Source organism: Heptranchias perlo, chromosome 23 (genome assembly GCF_035084215.1).
Source record: "Heptranchias perlo isolate sHepPer1 chromosome 23, sHepPer1.hap1, whole genome shotgun sequence".
Classification (NCBI taxonomy): domain Eukaryota; kingdom Metazoa; phylum Chordata; class Chondrichthyes; order Hexanchiformes; family Hexanchidae; genus Heptranchias; species Heptranchias perlo.
In genome coordinates, this window is record NC_090347.1 from 10,226,673 (window position 1) to 10,244,942 (window position 18,270).

The window sequence follows — 18,270 nt, forward strand, 5'->3', positions numbered from 1 at the left end:
CAACACTGCTGTGATCAGGAACTAAGGGCATGGATGCCCATGGGTGAGTACCCTCATTCTATCACTATATGCTACCACATTTAGATGCTGCAAAGCATGAATTGTGTGATGACATTCTGACCAAAAAATGACTTGTTTGAAAAGCTACAGCCTTTCCTCATCATAAGTTCAATATAATCTCATGTTGAAAAGATACTAGATTTGCTCCCTTACTATTGGTTACGTAAGAAGACAATGAAAAGGTGACTGATCATCACTGCTGGAGTGCAAAAGCAGGGAGTCCAGGACACATTGTTACTATTGCCTTGTTCATTTCCGATCAAGTTTTCAGGTATAAGAATACAATCTGCAGCAGAGCACAGTTTTTCAACCTTTCAGCTACAAGTCGTTCTCTGGTGAGGCCACATCTGGAATAATACAAAGTTCAGGTCACTGACATAAAATGGCTGCCCACAGGCAGTGCAGATGAAAGCAATAAACTAATCCTTGATGTTCGAGGGAAGAACTGTAAGGGAAAGCTTCATAAGCTAGGATTATTCGGCCTCAAAATAAAACAGAAGGTTCAGATAGGACCTTAGAGGTACACTTAATGTGAGAGAAAATTAAACTAAAACAGTATGTTCAGATAAAGAAAGACTTGAAAGACATGCATCTATATAGCGCCTTTCACGACCTCAGGACGTTCCAAAGCGCTTTACAGCCAAGGATAATCAGGATAGCAAGACAAGAGAGAAAATGTTCAGCATTGTGAAGGGCAAATTAAGGAAGTTAGGAAGTTTTTCTTTATATGAGGGTTACCAGCAGCTGGAATGGGTTGCTAGAAAGGATGGTGAAGTCAGAATGCTGGACACATTTAAGAAACAGCTAAATGCTGAATGAGAAGATGGATGATGAGATCTCACTGGGTCTTGGACCATCCTAGCAATGGACTAAATCTGAGCCACTGAATCCTGCAATTATTATTTTATCAGATTGAACCTAAAGCACTTTTTAAAAACTTTGCCAGTCTGGAAATCCCACTTACACAAACTGCAACATAACCGTCAGGAACTTTTAAGATAAACATATTCAATGCCTTTAGGATTTAGTGTGGATCAGAGCCATCCCTTTTTCTTTTGCAGGCACAAAGCAACAGGAGAGCACTTTCTGTTGCTGCCCCAAGGACACGTGCTCATAACAGAATGTTTCATCTATAAGCCAAAAACCTCCTGGATAAGAATTTAGACTGCCTCAAGAAAGTTATTCTCTTGAATGAAGGAACATTTTTGAAAATATATCAATAATCTTCCCTGTGCTTTCCTAAAGGAAACCTGCATGTCAGATTGACCGTAATGCCTAAACTAACACAAGGCTGCATGGAGAAGGCACAGCTATAACTGTTGATACTGGAACATGAGCTTCCAAGTGAACATCAATCAAAGCCAATCGTATTGACTCTCCAGCTACCAAAACCATGGCTGGGGGCCAAACGGGTGGGCCAATACAGCTATACAAGATACATTACACTTCTGATAGATTCAAATGCTACCTTATTTTGAACTAGTGTTCTTTAACTGAGTTAGTATGGTCAGTCAGGACCTTATATTCACTGAGCCAAAATGTAATCCTGTTCAAAGCTCCCTTTTGAGGAGGTTGAATCAACCTTTGGTCTTGACCAATTTCTACAATTAACGCATTCACACAAGTTTGCCCAAATACTGTGGGTATCCTTTGTAGTCTTGTACAAAAGAAAACAAGACAAATCATTTTAATAACCATCTGCTGGTAGAAACACCCAACAGGACACCAAGAGCTTGAATCAAAATCCTGGCATTGCTTGAGTGGTGCTTTGTAGCAACCAACACACTGCTTGAACCAATGCAAGCTCTTCAACTTTACAACAATGGCCTGCATTCCACACAGTAAAAAAAACAGAAAAATTTAGATAATTGCCACTTTTTTTTCATGAGTACACAAATATTTGAAACTACTGCCAAAACGGGAGAGTAAAAGAACTGAGTATGCAATTAGGAAGCAGCCAAAGCCATCTGATTCCAATGACCATGCAGAGACAATCCAGCAGTGAGCAGCTGAGGTTTAAGAAACAGCAATGTCCCAGATTCCATTCCTGGTTTCTGCTGAGTAACTGATCTCAGCTGGTAGCGCTAATAATTGATCACAGTGCCTTGTGCTTGGGGGGGTGGGGGGGGGGATGGCAGAAAAGAGGGGAAAAAATAAATAATATTCTAAAATGACCAGGATACCACTCTTGATCAGTATCCAGGGACCACTGCTGGAAGCGAGCATGTGGACATCAGGGAAGGACAAGATCAAGCGTACCTGTGATGCCCACACCAGATAAACAGCTTGCCAGTGCACACTATCCGGATTCACATATGAAGATTCACTTCAGCAAGATACCACCACCTAGGAAAGAATCGATCCCTTCAGAACTGGGAGAAAACTGGTAGATAAAAAAAATTTAAAGCCCCATGGTGTTTCTACCTGTCTCCCACTATTACAATGGGTATTGTGCCTGTATGTGGAGGTTGAGCAAAATATGAAATTGCAGTTCGAGGCAAAAACATGCATACTCAACAGTGCAAGAAAAAAGTAAAACTATTGGGTCAAGTGACAATTTATTTCCCAACCAGCTTTAACCACACTTATGAGCTTTATCAGTTAAAACGGAACTGAGACAAATGAAATGTTACCCCGGCCAGTTTATTTATCCCAAAAGAATACAAATATTTATTCAATTGACCGAAAATCAAGTCCGTCACTAACTAATTTTACATTTTCTCCCCTTCTCTCAAACAAAATGAAACGATTTCATGAACAGGCCATCCATGACTACTGCTTAATATCCTGTAAATTGGAGGCTTGCAAGAGAAGCCTGGATTTCTTCTTCCCTTTGGAAGGTCACTCCTCATTGGCATAGCTGAGATAGGAAACTTGGGTTGCGGGCTGGGGTACTGTGACCAGACTCTTTCACTACATTGTGCCACACTTACTTGGTTAAATGTCAAAAGTATAATTTCTGTAGAAGCTGAATTGCTAAATAATGAAATAATATGATCAGAAGAAAGTTGTATTATCTAGGGCATTTTATGGGTGCAATGAAATTCTAAACAAAAACATACATTGTATAATTTCCAATGTTAAAAGATGTACAATGAGAAAAGTCCATATGGTTGGTCCCAAAAATTGGTACCTCCCAAATGCCTACTCCTCGGTGATTGAGTGCTTTGGTGCACCAATATGCCGCACCACAAGTAGTTGGACAAACCATTGATTCCCTAAGTGATGAATTTCCAAGCTCAAAACGATCCATTTGGGAGAAGATCTTTCCACTAGTAAAATGGATGCCAAGGAGTGCCACTTAGCACTACTCTTAGCAGACTTGAATACAGCAGCAGAGGTTGCTTGCCTGCCCCTTGGCCAGCAAAGAAAGAGTAAGAAGGGAATATGAAAATGTAACGACCCAAAATTGTTTAGGACCAATAATATACCTTAAAAAAACAAAATGAACCAAAATATGTGAATGGGCAACACTGAAAAAATTAAGACAATTAAAGAATACATATTCCGAAGGGCATAAGGAGGTTACCCACCTATCCAACACTCCAAACGAGCACAGGGAGTCGTTTTCACCACGTCCGGGGGATCCACACCAACATTCAAGCATAGAACTAAAGCAACACTGACTGTTTTCATCTAAAAACAAAAACAAAATAAAGTTACCAAGCTCCAAGATATCACATTCTTCCCTACTTTGCTATAAAAGGTTTAAAGACAAATAAGCAGTTCTCCTTTCTCAATCAATGTGTGTGAATAGTGTCAAATATCACATGTACTTATTAGCTTTCATTTATTTTTAGTGTAGGATGTTAGTTTGTAATGAGTTAGACTGCAAATTTTATTCTTTAACTTTCTTTGTGGGTTATGCCTGAAATAAAACTGAACTGAAAAGTGCAAACGAATCACAAGCTGTATTCACATCCACATGTTTTAATACAGTATGTAGGTTCACAAGTGAGAGATATAATTGAACCTAATCCATTGTTTAATTTTAAATTGGTTCAATCTCAATCTACCAACATTGTTCTTTTTAAACATACATACAAAATATTTCTCAAGATTTTCTAGAAATTATACGCACATACAGCTCTTAACAACTGTACAGCTCATCTGGATCGGTGAGCAGTTTTCAAACAAACTGAAAAATAAGGTGGTTAAATTCTAGCATTACAGTTGCACTACACACTTACTAAATACAACTTTGACAATCCTGACATTGAAAACTACACAATTTAGCCAATGCATACAGGTATTTGGTGTTATAATTGGATAGCCATGTGGTGAAGAATAGAGTACTAGAGCCTGGTCTTTAGTTGTTTCCAGGCCTTTATTCACAAAGATTCCCCTTACACACCCACCACATAAGCTCTCCTATTAAAAAAAATACAAGAGCGTCCCCAATTGATACCCACCACCTGAATACAATTAACACTAACAGATATAAATCATACAATTAACATTTGGTCCATGTTGTCTCTAGCGTTCAGCAGTTTCAGGATGGTTATAATTACATCTCCCCTCCAACCCACCCCACACCGATTCTACAGATGCCTATAGCTCTTTGGTACCACTGCCCAAAGTTGTCAATCTTCATGGAGTAGCCTTGACAACAAGGATTATAGCAAATTGTTACTTTTTTTTTGTAGGGTGGTGTTAGAAGGAAAAACACAGCCTAGCTCAATCCCGCATGTTCTAGCAAAGGGAGTGATGCCAGTCATGTTATCAAGAACAGGAACCAGGGCTGATTTTTTTTCTCCGCACCCAAGGATACTGAAGTAAATTGCACAGCCCTTAGTGTTGCTCTGGCTGAGACTGGCTAACTCAGGAGAGAACCCAAAGGGACACTTGTCCGGATGTCTAAGTATCACATCACGCAGTGTCATTACCCACTAAACCGTAACAGGTCCTACTATCGAATATTCTCAATATGCTGGGCTACTACAGTCAAGCTCCAAGAATGGTACTGATATCAATTTGTTCTACAGTAACAAAAAAAAGCTACTTTAAACCTTAAATAAAAACACAAAATGCTGTAAATGCACAACACGCCCGTCAGCCTCTATAATGAGGATCTTTCTCAAAACCTGTTCATTTTCTGTTTTTATTTTGTTCTCCAATAGAATCATTTGAGCATCTGCCTGCTTAGGTCTCAAAACCTATGGAATTATGAGGGCTACTTCTAAAAATTATTAGTGGACCAACACCAGGAAGACCAAGGAGATCAACACAATCATTCCCAAAACTCACACGGGAAACCAAAAGAAATGCAGAATTCCAAACACCCTTCAGAACAAGACATTCTGCTTGCAGCTTGTGCAAACGTAAATCAACTGCAGTCGTTAAGAAACCACTCTTCCCAAAAAGTGAACAGCATGGTCTTTCTTTTTACAGTGTACTGAAGTACAGAAATTGCAGTTAATCTTACTTAAATCACTCTTTCAACAATGTTCCAAGCAATTTAACACTCTCTACTTAACTATGTTTCTGTAAGAGTTTTGGCCCTCTCTCTCCCAGCTGCCATAGATGAGAAGGATTCTTACTAAGCAGAATCTTGCCCAATGGGAGACCAGATGGCATGCTGTTCTGAAATAACACCATTAAGTATTTTAAATTGTCACTGTACAGATACTGAAATATTGGAAACTGCAGAAATTTTAAGCACCAATGTAACTGGGATTTCTATAATAGCTGAAAAAGCCTATGGGATAAACACTGATGGAAGAGACATTTGTCTGTCATGAACCAGCTTAGAGTGACTGATAGAATCCAAATATATTCAAGTGGAACAACACAAATTGGACAGTAACAACAAATCCACACATTCAGAAATGATGCTGCCCATCTAAACTTGCAAATTAAAATATCACAGTTGAGGAACTTTACTGTAATATTCTGTGCATGCAACCTCTGACATTGCTCCAGTGCTTCCTGAAACTTAGCCTGGGAATGCCCTGCCATTCTTATTCTCCACCATTTAAATCCTAATTTGGCTGAGACAAACTTGATAAAAATGGCACCAGCATTTATATGTACAATACCTGAAGGAAGGAACACACAAACAAATCTTTGTAGTAAAGACAAACCAAGCTTGTGAATGGTAACATTTTCAAATTCTGCCATTTAATGGATCCCTTATTAAAAGGTTAGCGCTCAGTTGACAACAATGCGGCACAGCGGGTGGGTGACTGCTCAAACACGGATATCAAAAATGGTAGGGTGCTTTTCCCATTCAAGTTTTTGATCTTTCATTTTTTGTAGGAAGTGGAAAAGAATGAATCGTCAGGCAAATTCAAACATTTGAAAGTTTCAAATCCTGAATCTGTGTCTTTATTTTTACTGCCATATTTATGTTGCTTCAACTTACACATTTATTAGATGTTGGACTTTCTTCTATGCTCCTCACAATACCTGTTCACCTCATGAAAGAGTCAATGCCAAAAAATCTATAAAGTTTTTGGTGGATGTTCATGTGCTGGTTTTTATAAGTGGTCCCATTAATTATCAGAGTTTAGTAATGTGGATTACTCTCTTAGTCAAGTTTATCCTTTGTTTTTGGAATTCTAATTGGCTGCAGTTAAATATAAGAGAATGCAGGAACCAAAAAAGAGGACCGCTGCAAAGGCCAGTTTCAACTTCTGCCAGATTTGGCACCAAGTCTATATTCCTTTACTCCCTGCTGAATCAATAACCTAAGCACTGTTTCACTAATACCTCAACTGACTCGGCATTCATTGTGCAAGGTGACAGTTGATGGCTATTCTTTCAATTAAATTTAGCTCAAATGTTCACAAAATCACATCCACTGGTCCTTCACAGGATGCCACAATGTCCACCCTGAATCCCTTCAATTGTTCTAAAAGTTAAATCATGCCACACTTCGATCCTTTCTCATTGGGAAATTTTAATAATTTGGTACCATCTTTTGTCCCTTTCAGATGATCTCTGGCCCCCTTACTCGCCACTAATCTGGACATGTGGGTCCAGGTCACCTGCCCCACACTGATCCTGCTGCTCCTGGGCCCAGGTTTCCTTCTGTTGCTCAAGCTCCTTTCCAGCTTGTGCCTACCCACCACTCAGCACTGCCTCCTCTCTTTGCTCACTCACAGGCCTCTGGCCGTTGGCGCTTCCCCCTTTGCCCACTTGTGTGCTTCACACTGGTACTCACTAATCTCTTCCCACATGCACAGCATCAGCGCTTTTAAATGGCTCCATGACTGTGAGCAACGCCATGGAGTTTTCATCTCTAACATCTGTAATGTTGAAAGTTGTAAAATTAAACCATAAGACTGTGCAGAACTATAGCACATTAAAAAGCTTTGCAAATTTATGCACTGAACTGGTGAGCAACACAGTAACAGGGCTACAATTCGCAGCTGAAGAACCTCCATCTGAGAAAAGAGCTTGCTGTGGTCACTGAATATCTCATATTAAGTCTAAGGATTAAATGGTTTGCAATGAACAGGAGTGCAGTACTTAAATACACTGCACTCCTGTTCATACTCTTGACCAATTGCACTTGGCTAGAAACAAATCAATACTTCAGGGTTAATTTGTCTTTTCCCCACTATCAATTTTATTACCTCTAATTACTTGATCACAGAATAGAATCTTGCATGTACTAAGCTCAAAAAGCCAGTTAACCATCACCAAATTATGCTAATCTTTTCCATCCAAAGCTACCAAAAAAAAGTTAATGACATCAGCACAAAGAAAAGGCTGATGCTTCACGCATACACTGGTCAGATTACCTGAACTACTTCCTTCAGGTAGTTAACGGCTCCCACATGACGACGACCCCCCCCCCCCGCAAACTGGCAGAAGCTCAGAATCAAGACAACCTTCCCCAGCAGATACGTGGGGCAGACAAGTCCACGGTGCTCCACAACATTGCTGACTGACCTTCCAGCCTGGCTAACAAATGGCACTGGAGGTGTACACATCACTGGGGACTGGGATTCTTCCCGCTCAGCTCCAGAAAACCCTACAGGTCAAATCCCTAATGGATGGGGACTAGCTGGACAAGCAGCTGCATAGTTTTAGCTGGTTAAATTCCAGCAATATCCCTCAGGGACTCAGGGAGGCAGTTGTCATACCCGTATACGTGCTTTTACACAATAGAAGTGCAGCTACGTGGACATACACTTTTGCCTGCATTGGCTACACTCCACAGTGTAAAAGATCTAACATTTAAGGTGCCGATGGTATCAGAGAAACAAAACTATGTGCCTATGAATATAACATCAAGTTAAGGATGCCTGTTTCAGTGAATCATGTTTGATTACACTCTGGGTCTCTGTATTATGCAACCAACACCTACAAAAAGGCTGGCTCCTGAATACAAATGTAAATGGGGCAGGATGGAGTTCAGAGGTCACTGTCTTGAAACTTATTCAAAAATCTTAAAGTATAAAACATCTAAACCCTGAAGTCTACTTTCTGCAGCCAGCAGGAAGCGTATTAGACTAAGGATGGCAGAAAATATGTTATCAGGCCACCGTTAATTCCTGTAGGGATTGGCAGATGATGCAGACATTTACAATGGCCAAATGTGCATCTCCTTCAGAAAAGGGGCGGGAGTTAACTTTAAACTATCAGTATATGGAATCATAGAACTTTATAACACAGGAGGTGGCCATTCGGTTATTCTTTCAATAATTTAAAAGTTGTTGTGGATTCTGTTTCCATCATTGTTTCTGCAAATGCAATCCACATCCTAACAACCCTCTGCAAGAAAAAACACTTCTCCTAACCTCTCCCTTCATTCTTCTGATGATCTTAAATTTATGCCCTTTAGTTAGTTACTGACTCACTGACCAGTGGAAATTATTTTTTCCCAGTTTGCCTCAACAAAAATTCTCAATTTTGAATACCATCAGATCTCCATTAACATCCTCTGTTCTAGCAAAAAGGTCCTAAATTTCTCCAGTCTCTCCTTAAAACTAAAGCCTTTCATCCCTGGAATCACCTTAGTAAATCTTTTTGTACCCTCTCTAAAGCCTTGACATCCTCCCTAAAGTAGGATGCCCAAAACTAGACAACATTCTAACTGCAGCCTAACCAACGGTTTGTATTTGGCATTACCTCTCTGTTTTTGTACTTTAAGCCCCTAATTATAAAAAACGTTTAAAGATTTGTGTATCTGATAAACATAACAATTGGTTGGCAGATCTGCTATAAACAAGACTTGAGTTTTCATATATAGTCCTGAGGTAGTCTGGGGAAAGGGAAATTATAGTAATAACAGGATAAACCATCCAAAACATACCCATTCAATATACCATATATATCTTTGCACGGCCACTACTAGGTCAGTCACATTGGTGTAGCATTCAGTAAACAAAGTAGAGCTTAACATTATACTGTCCACCTGGTAATTCAGAGTTGTTATTGTGCTCAAAAAATTCCAATTAGCCAAAAATTCAAATTAAGCCATTGCATTAAAATGGCACAGTAACTCTTAACACAATATGAATTTGAATTATCCAGTAATTCATATTAAGCAACTTTGAATTAGCAGCAGTAGATTGTAATTTTAAAGACAACTAAGTGAAATTTGGTCAATTGACAAAATAATAATTTGGTCAATTGAAAAATTTCACAAAACAGTTAGAATATACATATTTGTTCTTTTGACATCAACAGAAGCCTGTCCATCAAAATAATCCTGCCAGATGAATTTCCTCAAAATTAAAAAAGCCAATTTTCACACATGCATGAAGGATTTATTAGAAAAAATCTTGACTGAACAGCAATAAATTTTCTTGTGCGCCACATGTCAAGAATAAAGTAAGGGAGAACATCCATTCTGATCATTCCAATGTGGGACAAAGCCTTGCACAAGACATTGTTCATTGTACAGCCCAACACCAATCTCTTCCCCTCTGACATGAATTAAGAGACCAAAGGACTATTAAATTAAATGCATGTTAACTGCATTGCATGGGTCTTCATTTCCATGCCTATTGTATTTCTTGTACCATACATGCAAGACCAAAGTTTAGGCACTCTTGATAATCTGCCAATTTTCACCGTATAGAAAATGCTACTGAAGACGCAACCAGTCTTATTACTCCTTTCCAATCAAAATACCCACAGTCAGTACTTTAGGGTTATAGTTCTCTTGGGCAGTTCTTATTGCTTAGATTGTGGAAATGGCAAACATATTGACTCAACGATGAAGATTTCCTCTAAATGGAAGTGGTCAGAGCCAACTTTTTTAAATGAGCATTTAAGACGACTCAATAGTGGTCCCAGTCCTACTAAGTCTGGAGAAGAGCAAAATTTCTCACAATGTAGAAAATATAATTATTCTTGGGAGTGACAATTGACAGTAAACTACAGGGGAAGTGCTCCATATGCAAGAAGGTATAATCATTGAAGCCAGTCCAACACAGATATCCAATACATATTAATTCATTTTTTTAACCTGTCAATGCACTCAACTTGAGTATGCACTGGTCTGAATATTCAGTACACTGAGCAGTTAAAAACATTAGGGAATATTTTACACAAATCAAGACTAAACATTATATATTAAAAAAATGTATAAATCACAGGAGTGAATTCAATGGAAAGCTGCTTCAAACAGGTACAAGTTAATCAAGAGCTGAGTGTGTCTGATATCTAATTTATATTAGCAAAAAAAAGCCAAGACTACATTTTGCCACAAAGTTGCAAATCTGTGCTGATTCAAGCTCCTGGTAGTCACTAGTGCCTCTTCAGATGGTTACTTTCCAAGCAGCTGAAGCCCCCGTCATGAATCCATCCTTATCAAATTGACCACCTGCTCTTCCAAGCCGCTGCTTCCCCATTCTGCCACCTGACTGTTGTCAGGTCCACAGAATGCATACTTGCCCGCATGCAATTAAATTTCCAAGCAATAGTAACTTTGGGTACCTTCACTAATCCATTGGTATGGACGCGATTACTAAACCTAGATTACATCACCATGTCTCAACAAGATACCAGAAACCATGAGCATTATATGTTGAAATGCTAGAAAAATTTGCAACATTTAATGGAATACAATCACAACAGGAACATTTAGAATTATAACCAAATTTATGAGAAACAAAAATTAATTGTAGCAAATAGCTAACAGGTAGGAAGCACTGGATGCTAGTTACATCAGGGCAGGTAAGTGCTGAATGGAGCACCAGAGGGATCGGAGCTGGGAGTCCATTTATTTTTAATTTCCCTTAATAACATAGATTCAGAGTTCAAACCAAATATTCAAATTCACAGACACAAAACTAGGAGAAGCAGTTGAGTCTGAAGTAGCAGCTCAAAAACTACAAGTTAGACAACTGTAAAGTACTGTAAATACCAAGGAAAAATAGGCAATATAAGTACTCCATGAATAGTGTTGGATCAAGGGTTTGACCTTAACTTGAGCCTCCATACCATGGTCTGCCTCCATAAACTTCCGTTCATCCAAAACTCTGCTTCCCATATTCTATCCTGCACCAAATCCATCTTGCCCATTAACCATCCTCAATGACCTACACTGCTTCTGAAGGTGAAGTGGTAAAAGCTGGAGACAATAGAAGAGAGAGTGAAAGAAATTCAGTATCTCTTCGAATGTGCTTCCTTTCCAACAAGCTTTTTCATCTGCTTGGCCTTGGATTAGAAGTTTTACTCGACCTATCTTAGTAGAAAGTTGCAACAGGTAGTCCACTATTAAAAAATAATGCACAAAACAAGAAAATCTATCAAGACTTCCGTTACACAAATTGTACACAATCCTCTCCATCTCTTTACCCGACTCTTTTGAAGAGGGGACTCTACAAATTTTTCCCTGGTAATTTGAGCAAAACTCTAGATTCCTATCAACTTTACATTTTACATCCTTGACTAGTTGCCTTCCCTGGCATGACACTCCCATGGTCTCAACAGCTCAGGAACTATTTTGCAGCACTCAGCAACTAACCATCTCTATCTCTGCTAATCCTTATAACCTTAAATTCAATTCTTAACTAGGCATTTATTCTGCTCTTTTTGAAAAGTGTTAATCAACACTACAATAACTGCTTTACTAGGTGTTCATTCCATCTATCCACTCATCTGTGTAGACAAATGTGCTCATCTCATTATATTCAAGAATGTAGTACTCTCTATATACATTTGCCCATAGACAGGTAATTCCCGATTGACGGGCACATCAGAGTTAATTCACACAAGTGTAGTCAATGTGCACGACACAAAAGATATCATTTGAATTAATTTCAAGGTCAGAAAGTAAAACAAAAAACTTCCACTGTGGTTTAAATTTGTCATTAGCAGCAAGTGATAAATTAGATGCCAAGTAATGGCTGAAAACAAGATGTAATATCACAGTAGTATTTTTAACTGGCAAGTCCAACTCGTTCTCTCCCTGTGGCAGTTCACTTCGCAAGAGGTCTAATTAGGAAATTCACACATCTGCAATGCAGCCCAGTGCTGAATAATTCTGTTCACGTTTCATGCAAATATAATTTCCCTGCCCACTGTACCTACCTGATTTGGTATGGACCAGAAATTGAACTTTGCACCTTGCTGCTTCACATTAAATAAAGTGAATCCAGCAGTATTAAAAAAAACAGCTGTTTGAAACAGCAATGGTTTCATGAGTAAACGCATTACATGTTACAATACTAGGTCACACAGACCTGAAAATCTTAGCTTTAATCCCCGGTGTGAGAGAAGTTGGTTGGTGTCCGCCATGCAGCAGGTAAGCTGCTACAATTAGCCTCTGCATCCCTACCTTAGGGAGGGAGATATCAGTCTGGGTTCCTGCATTTAACTACTATCCAAAATAATCCCTGTTTAAATTAAGTGGGTGTACATGCACACCCACAGTGGAGGCTTTGATGCCCTTCACAGTTAAATATCCTGGCAACACATACAGTTCAGCCTCACACTTGAACAATGGGAAGTTGATAAGTTACCAGAGGGCTGCAGCACCTGTAGCCCAGCTGATCAACGCCTTGATTTAACGTACTGCATTAAAAATTCTGTAAATTTAAACCAATATTTACTAGATACGCTTCAGCTAAGTAAACCTCGCTTCTATATCTCAGAACATTCCCATTCCCAATGTCAAGTCTCAAAATGGATCAATACCAAGACAGCAAATTGCAAATCTGCTGCAACTTTCAGCAGAGCACCAATATTCTCTCCTACATTTATGTTACAAACACAAAAAGGTATGAATAGTGCCACTGACTAGTAATCCAAATGCCACAGCAGTTATCAGGTAATGCATAATTTTAAAGCTGTTCAAACATCAGGCACCTCGGGGAGTTTGATGTTGGTGCTTGCTGGGCTCCAAACAGGGGACCAGAGCTTGATTCCAGTCTTAACTAACATTTGCAGTGGTTTCTCAAAGGCAAGTTTATCAAGTTTTGTAGTCATAACAAAAGGAGGGAAACTCCTCTTCCTACAACACTCAAATGGACCTCCTGGTGACTCCATCCTGAAACAGTAATCGTAGCACAAGAGGCAGTTATACACAAGACCATTTCATATTCCTGACAAGAAAATAGGGCACTGAGGATGGTTGGGCCTAAGACAGTGGCCAGTGAATCAGTGACAAGGATATGCAGTTTGTGGCGGGGGTCAAAAACAATGGCTTCGATCGTCCCAATGTTTAAATGGAGGAAACTGCAGCTCATACAAGACTAGATGCAGTCTGACACAGAGGCAGTGGAGGGGTCAAAAGAGGTGGTGAAGTGGAAGATCTGGATGTCGCCAGCACTTTTGTGGAAACTAACCCCACATCTACAGATGATGTCACCAAGTGGCAGCACGCATATGAGGAAGAGGAGGGAACCAATGATAGATCCTTGGGGGACTCTAGGTATTGATGTGGGGGCAGGAAGAGAAGCCGTTGCTGGAGATGTTCTGACTATGATCCAATTGGCAAGAGTGGAACCATGCAAAGGCAGTCGCACTGAGCTGACAACGGAGGAAAGGTTTAGAGGAGGATGGTGTCAAAGATTGCAAGAGGTCGTGGAGGACGAAAAGGGATAATGCACCATGGTCACAATCACAAAGGATATCATTGTAACATTGGTTGGGCCGTTTCACTGCAGGGACAGGGACAGGAACAGGGACAGGAACTTGATTGGAGATTCAAACATTGAGATAAACACTGTTTAAATGCAAGTAGTATTTATTTTAATAACCTAGGAGAAAGTACTGTATTGCACCCCAGCACCATTATTTAATGGGTTGATTAACCTTGAACATAGCAAATAAATGTTCTCATCTCATGGGGATGAAAACTTGTTCTACACAATACATACAATGGAGGGTTTAATCTACTGCTAATCATTCCTTGGCAATGTTGTATTAACTACATCACAAGATACATTAACACCCTCCGATGAGGACCTCAGAACCAGCTGTGATACTGGAATTATGAGAAATCAAAGATTGATTTTTAACTTAAAAGTATTATGTAGTACACAGAAGACAAAGGAGTTCAAAGTTGTAATCCAAATGCCACAGCAAAGCTCAGAGGTTTATATTTATAGTCACAAAACAGACTCCAACAACACAGGTCATTTGATCAAACGCTGCTGAAATCAGAGCTAGCAACAACTGAAGGATTCAAACTGTATCCAAAGTCAGCTGTCAGCAGGTATAGCCAGCAGTTAGCAACACAGAAAGGCTGAAAGTTGGGAAGCTCTGGAGCAGTCCAAAGAGAGGATATTCTTTCCAGCACTAGCTTGAAGAAACTGCTGATATTTACTCTGTTTTGAATCTGCTTTTCTTCACCCACTCAGACAAGCTGCACTTTAGAATCCATGAGAGCAGTGACTGCATCAGTGCATCTACGTTCCACTTACTGACAGTTAGAAAGATACATAATAAAGTCGTAGCTAGCTTATCCATCAAATCTGGTCACACACAAACTGTCACACTTGCAACAGATTGGCTTAAATTCTTTTCTAAAACAACACATCACAACTGAGCAGGTAGCGAACCTATCAATGAACAAGGAGCAAACAAGGACAAACTAAAAACCACCTCACCAAAACTACCAATCAAGAATCAGCAGATAGCAAACTTTCAATAAAACAACTAGCAAGGGACTGTTTGTTAGCCCCACCCCTTCCGTGGCAATGGAAAATGTCCAAGGACTCAATCCCAAGAAAGCCATTAAGCCCCGTGAATACTCAAAGTTAGATTTTTTTTGTATAAACACAACAAAACAATCATGGAATTATGAACATACCTGATGACATTAAAAAAAAAATCACAACAAACTATTTACAAAATCTTCTATTCATAATAAGCTTCACTGTATACAGAACTCAGCCACTCTCAATAGTCTCTGTCTCCAGAATGCCTCAGGCCTCAGGCCTCAGACATTGTTGCCTTTTTCAACCTGAACCTGTGGATGGCCACCTTGGCCAGGCCCAGGAGCAGACCCACGAGGAGGCCCTCCGACTTGCTCGCCTCCCTCCACACTGGGCGGCCAAAGATCAGGAGTGTGGAACTGAAGTGGAGCCAGAGGTTGAGACGCAGCCCCTTCAAACAATGGAACAGGGGCTGCAACCCCTCATACTCTGTATAGATGTGATTTAAGGACTCATCCAGGCAGCAAAATTTACAGGTGGCCTGGGAGTCCATGAAGTGGAGATAACAGGCTATCCTTGCTTCTGCTCAAACCCTGTGTCCTGTTCATGCAACTGCTCCATTCCCCTGGCTCCATGTTTCATCCCCACTTGGTTGCCATGCTCTCTTCCCTGTGCTCCAAACCCCAGCTAACTATTTCAGTGGTCCCTGCCCTGTGTTCACAACTCACCAAGAACAATGCTATGAAAGACCTATTGTGTTTTAAAATTTCTTCCGGTAGCTCAGAAGCACAGCCATTATCAATGTAGTAATATGCTGTGCCTCTGCATGGTAGATTTTCTTGCTGAAATGCCAAAACAAAGGCAAAGTACTTTCCCAGGAAGGTTTTTATTTTTTTTCCCCACTGTTATTAAAAAGGGAAATCCACAAGTGACACTTTCATGTATCTTTAAGTAGCCTACTTTTAAGGGCAACAGAAGCCTAGAAACGGATCATTAACTTAAGCTGGTCAGAGTATGGTGTCAGCTACCCAACTAAGACAACTATGTTCCAAAGATACTGAGTACTATTACACAGTTTAAGTCATGTGGTATAGGGCAATAAGTCTGATTGGAACATATAATCTGACTTATAAAAGCATTATATACCAGGACTGCTACCATTGTATTACAGTACAAAATTCCTATTCTTATTTTACACAATACTGAACTAAAATTAAAAGATGTATGAGGTTACAAAAAGCTGAATATCTCCCCAAGACGTGTGCTCAATATTTCTGTTCTAGGCATTTGACATCAGTCTAACTATTCCCACAGATCCAAGTTAGGCACAGCATAATATAAAGAGCATGGCGCCATTTTTCACAACAGAGCTAACTGCAAGTGTCTTACTGATTCTGCAGCTAACACAAAGTAAAACTGTACTGTGTTTTTAACAGCTGAATACTGCAATTCACAATTTCCACACAGTAAATTACCTGAAGGAAATAATGATCCTGCTGTGAGAAATGGCTTGGTTAAGCACTTTTCACAGTGGCAGGCTACTGCAGACTATTCGCAATCACATCATTAAGACAAAAACAAAGAAATTGATTATTATGTGCTGCAAATATAATTTGCTGCAACTATAAATGCCTTACCAATGCTGCATTGAAGAAATAAGTCTCATTAATTTTCAATGCATTCTTGGTCAGTTTCGATATGGCCAAAAAACAGCTGGATACCAAAAATACCACCCTAAATACTTAACTTCTTTTTAAGCTCTTTTGAACAATAAAACTTCGTAAAGGCTATTTGCAAATTAATAGCCATATATTACGATCAAACCTGTAAGTATTTGCAGGGTATAACGAATATATAACTAGCTAATAAAGGGTGACAATCATCTTGAATATTTAGCAGGTTCAGAAGCAGGGTTCTTTACTCCCATCAAAAGCAAAATACTGCGGATGCTGGAAATCAAATAAAAACAGAAAATGCTGGAAATACTCAGCGTTCGACATGAAACGTTAACTCTGTTCCTTTCTCCACAGATGCTGCCCGACTTGCTGAGTATTTCCAGCATTTTCTGTTTTCATTTCTTTACTCCTATCATACTCTATTACAATCATTTCACAATCATATGCTTTTGCCATGCATTCGGCAGGTTCCGCAACAATGTCAAGTGATCAAATGTCCACAATTCCCAATATGATTTAATATTTTAGATGTAAATAAAAGTTTTTAGTGCTATCAAAAGGCTTTGTTTTAAAATCAAGCAGTTAGACAACAAGTTAAACAATGATATGGAGTGCCATGACTAGTTTGTGCCTATGATTCACACAGTGATAAATTCTCTTCTCACCAGGGTTGGTGCAGATCAGGGGATAAGAGGAAGTAGGAAAAAAAAGTGAAGGGAAAGAATCATCCAACTGCTCGCAAAGACCAGTTAACTCAAGAACAGAATTGACAAGGAGCTAGAAACAAGGCCTGGGAGACGCAAAAAGGGCAGAATAAAACTACAAAAGATTTCCCCGTGTCTTACAAAAAAAATGTTAATTTCAATTTTACATATTCAAACAATGGCTTTAAATATACAAATACCCTTTTCCAGCATTTACTGCAAACTTACCATAGGAAAATGATTTCTTGTGAAAATACAAAATAAAGTTAAAACGCATTTCTTCATTTTCAACAGCCACACCTACTGGGGCAGTCATAAATATGAATAGTAAGAAAGCTTAAAATTTATCCCGAAACAAAATTTACTCTTTTTCGCCATCGCACCAAACCTTTTTACCTTGCAGGTAAGTTTAAACGTGGTTGTTTTAGATCACATGAAAAACCATGCTTCATTAATTAGATTTTTGGGTAGCAAATATTTTCCAAATGTGATTAGTGTATCCAATACTGTGGCCTAAAATAGTGAATTCAAACAGCAATACTCTGCAGAGAACTAAAGCATAAAGTCCAGGGAATGACATGACAGCCAACAGACAAATTGAGCCAATTCTGTCTTAGACAAACACATCAGTATCTTCCTCTAAGCTAAGGATGGTCAACCTTTCAAAGCTCAAGAGCCAGAAAATAAAAAGCTTCTGACAAAGAGCCACAAGGGTCCAGAACCTTTTACATTATAGCTCAGGTCCCGGGAAAACTGCAAAACTGG

General features: G+C 39.3%; 1 protein-coding gene across 1 annotated transcript in view; it reads right to left on the reverse strand.

Moving 5' to 3' along the window:
• rptor (regulatory associated protein of MTOR, complex 1) overlaps positions 1-18,270 on the reverse strand; it is a 355,394-nt gene that overhangs the window by 326,815 nt on the left and 10,309 nt on the right. The window contains exon 2 of the mRNA XM_068003988.1: positions 3,594-3,696. Coding sequence (XP_067860089.1) covers positions 3,594-3,696 — 103 coding nt within the window. The remainder of the gene's footprint in view (positions 1-3,593; positions 3,697-18,270) is intronic.